This window comes from Sinocyclocheilus anshuiensis, unplaced genomic scaffold (genome assembly GCF_001515605.1).
Source record: "Sinocyclocheilus anshuiensis isolate Anshui unplaced genomic scaffold, SAMN03320099.WGS_v1.1 scaffold306, whole genome shotgun sequence".
NCBI classification, from domain to species: domain Eukaryota; kingdom Metazoa; phylum Chordata; class Actinopteri; order Cypriniformes; family Cyprinidae; genus Sinocyclocheilus; species Sinocyclocheilus anshuiensis.
In genome coordinates, this window is record NW_015544175.1 from 2,408,395 (window position 1) to 2,411,739 (window position 3,345).

At 37.0% G+C, this 3,345-nt stretch overlaps 1 protein-coding gene across 3 annotated transcripts in view; it reads left to right on the forward strand.

Moving 5' to 3' along the window:
- The window catches only part of LOC107696184 (synaptosomal-associated protein 25-A), a 25,206-nt gene that overhangs the window by 14,983 nt on the left and 6,878 nt on the right, over nt 1–3,345 (forward strand). For all 3 annotated transcript variants that reach the window (XM_016496400.1, XM_016496397.1, XM_016496399.1), the window contains exon 4: nt 2,762–2,810. In XM_016496400.1, the coding sequence (XP_016351886.1) occupies nt 2,762–2,810 (49 nt within the window). The remainder of the gene's footprint in view (nt 1–2,761; nt 2,811–3,345) is intronic.

Consider the following 3,345-nt stretch of genomic DNA (forward strand, 5'->3'; position numbering starts at 1 on the left):
GTATACATATATATATATATATATATATATATATATACTGTGTATATATATATATATATATATATATGAATGAAATGTACTAAATTAACATGAATTAAATTAACATAAATTGACAGCCCTAGAAACTAAACATAATTCTTTGGTCAAATTGAAAAAAAAAAATAGATCAATCAACAGATCAATACATGGATGTCAAGGATCCAAATTTTTTGTTACAAATATCTTATATCAGTGTATTTTGATCTTGAGAGCTTTAGTCTGCAGACGGAGCTGAGCACAAGCTGGACTTGGCTAATCTAGGCTAGATGGGTTGAGCGTGTTAAAGAGAGAAAGAGAAGAGATGTGTGCATATCTGAGGGGAAGAACTGTGATGAAGTCTCTGCAGCATATCTCAAGGTCATATCGATAATCGCAGCCCATATCTCTGCAAAGAGCACCTCCCCATGTCCATTACTGATAAGTCGCCTCTGAGTTGACAAATAGACAAGTTGCCTGAAGACTCTAAAGCTGACAGACTGATAGACAGAACAAATCTGGAGAGGGAGGGTGCACATAGATCAAGAATAATTAGTCACCGCTGGCACAGTCGATCTAATTATGTCAGCCCATACCAGCCTTTTCATGTTTTAGTTAGACCAAATATTCTTGGCACTTATAGACGATCAGCAGTATTCCTACGTTAGGCCAAAAATGAGGTAAATCACATTCATTATTTATACCAGTAGAAGCATTGAGTTTGTTCCAGGCTTTTACTGCTGCGTGGAAATTCAGCAGTTTATGGCACAAACAAATTAATCCCCGAGGATCCATTTAGGGCACATTGTGATCCCATCCAGAATGAGGGGGGTGCTGCTTCATGTCCTGCTGATTTATGCACTACCGAGCCTTACGATTATCCCAAATATCGATATCCTGTTCCCCTCAAAGCGCTGAAGCTGCACTTTCTGAAATATGTCACAGATGCCTGTTATTTTCCAAACTCAAGGAAAAACAGCTCAGCAAATTTAACTTGCTGATCATTAGATTCACGGAAAAGTCATATTTTGTAAATGGGGGATGAGATCTAGGATGCCAGTGACCAAATAGTGATGGACATTGGTTGCGTTTCTCATTGAAGACTAGAACAGTGGGAGCTGATTTATAACGCGGACCTTTTCAGGGTGCTATTAAATAATAAACACGTCATGGATGACATCTATAGCCAAATATGAATTGGAATCTCGGAGGACATCTGTACTGGCCTTTATGTCCTTGTGCTAATGTGCCCTAATAATTTTGACTGGGGTTTGGGCGGAGTAGGTGTCCTCTGTATAAGTGTAACTCACTTCATAAGCTTTAATGAAGTGACAGATGATTTGTTGTCATATTAACAGACACACCAAATAGTGTACAAAATCTGTCCTCAGTATAAGATGAATGAAAATGCATTGCTTGTTCTGTGTAACACCTTCAATGAGATCACACTGTGTTTGTTGCATTGCCTAAAGCCACCTTTTCACTGTCTCCGACAAACGACAAACGACAGACCGGAAGTCATTTATTTTCAATGGAGAGTAGTGCGGGAGCTGCGTGGAGTTCCAATCATACCCGTAAGCAGAAAATTCAGATCCGATTTGAGCTTCGGATGCGTTAAAATATTTGAACTTCTGCGGTTAGATCGTACCCGACTGGATGTGATGTATTCTAATCAAAACTATGAGCGCAAGGTCAGAGACAGTGGAAAGGTGGCGTAAATATTTGGTTGTACTCCAACACTCATTTATTCTTCTAAACAAAAAAGTGGATTAATTCATTGCTGCCATTTTTATTATAATATTTCGTTGATGGATTTGAACTGTTTAAGGGTGAATTGTCTCAAGCTACAAAAGCTCAAAAAAGACTAAATAGATTCTGTCTCACATTAGCACAGAGAGTCCATTTCAATGATATTGATCAGAGCTGTATGCTCCACAGTAATTAGCGTCTGCTTATTTTAGTCTAAGGAAAAACAGAAGAACATTATGCAATTTGAAATGTCACCAGTACAGCCTCAACTGACAAAGTCTCTCTGAATGCCTCTTGAATTTCCCAGTCCTCTATTACAAGGCTTCAAATGGTGCAAAACGCTGCATCCAGATTTCTAACGGGAGTCCGCAAACGCCAACATATTACTCCTATTTTAATGGCTCTAAATTGGTTGCCGGTTCGTCATAGAGTAGATTTTAAAATATTGATGTTTGTCTTTAAATCCCTTAATGGTCTTGCACCCTCGTACCTGTCTGAACTTTTAAATCTGAACACATCAGTCAGGTGTCTGCGGTCCGCAAACAATTACTCTCTAGCTCAGCCTCGAACACGACTGAAGTCAAGAGGGGATCGTGCATTTGCCGTTGTTGGACCTAGGCTCTGGAACAGTCTTCCTTTTTATCTGAGATCCCTGTCCTCTGTACATGAGTTTAAATCGAAGTTAAAGTCTTATCTTCTGGCCCGAGCTTTTTAAGCAATTCTTAATATTGTTCTATTTATTTTGATGTCTTATTGCTTTCTTTCTTTATCTGTATCTTAGTTTTATATTCTGTAAAGCACTGTGGTCAACTCCTGTTGTGTTTATTTGTGCTATATAAATAAATGAAATGAATGAATGAAATGCCTCTGGAATGAGCTTTGTGTTTTGTGTGCTGAATCTCACCTCTTTTTCTTTGTCCTTCTTTACTCTCCACTTTGTTTTCCATGTGTTTCACCCTCTTTTCCACGCTTCTTCTCCATGGCTCTTGATGCATAGAGTAAAGATGCTGGTATCAGGACTTTGGTTATGCTGGATGAGCAGGGAGGTAAGTGTGGATGTTTATTAGATGACAATTTTCATACACTCTTTGCACATAAAATTTTATAATATTGTATATGTCTTTAGCTTTTCATATAAAATTAAAATGTTTTTAAATAAATTTGTATTTTGAAATTTGATTTGTCATCATAATAAGCAACTATAGTATGTATCATAAATTGATTTTTAGCTTTATCTCTGATTTTCTTTCAGTTCATTCCACTGATTAATGCCTAAAGCAATTAAAGTCATTTTATGCAATGCAATTTTGATTTCCTCTGCCATTTCTGAAGTAACTCTACATCTTTCACCTTTTTGCTAACAAGTTTCCTCTTTCATTTAATATTTTTTCAGTATACTGTACTACCAGAGAAACAGGACTGACCACTACAACTGTCCATTTAATGTTTGCAATTAAAACAAATTTACTGTTCAGTTTAAACTTTAGTTGCCATCACATTAGTTTTTTAGGCCAGTAGCTTGTAACAATAAACTTTCAAGAAAACAAATAAAGCAACGATCGATTTAGCTGGTAATGACAA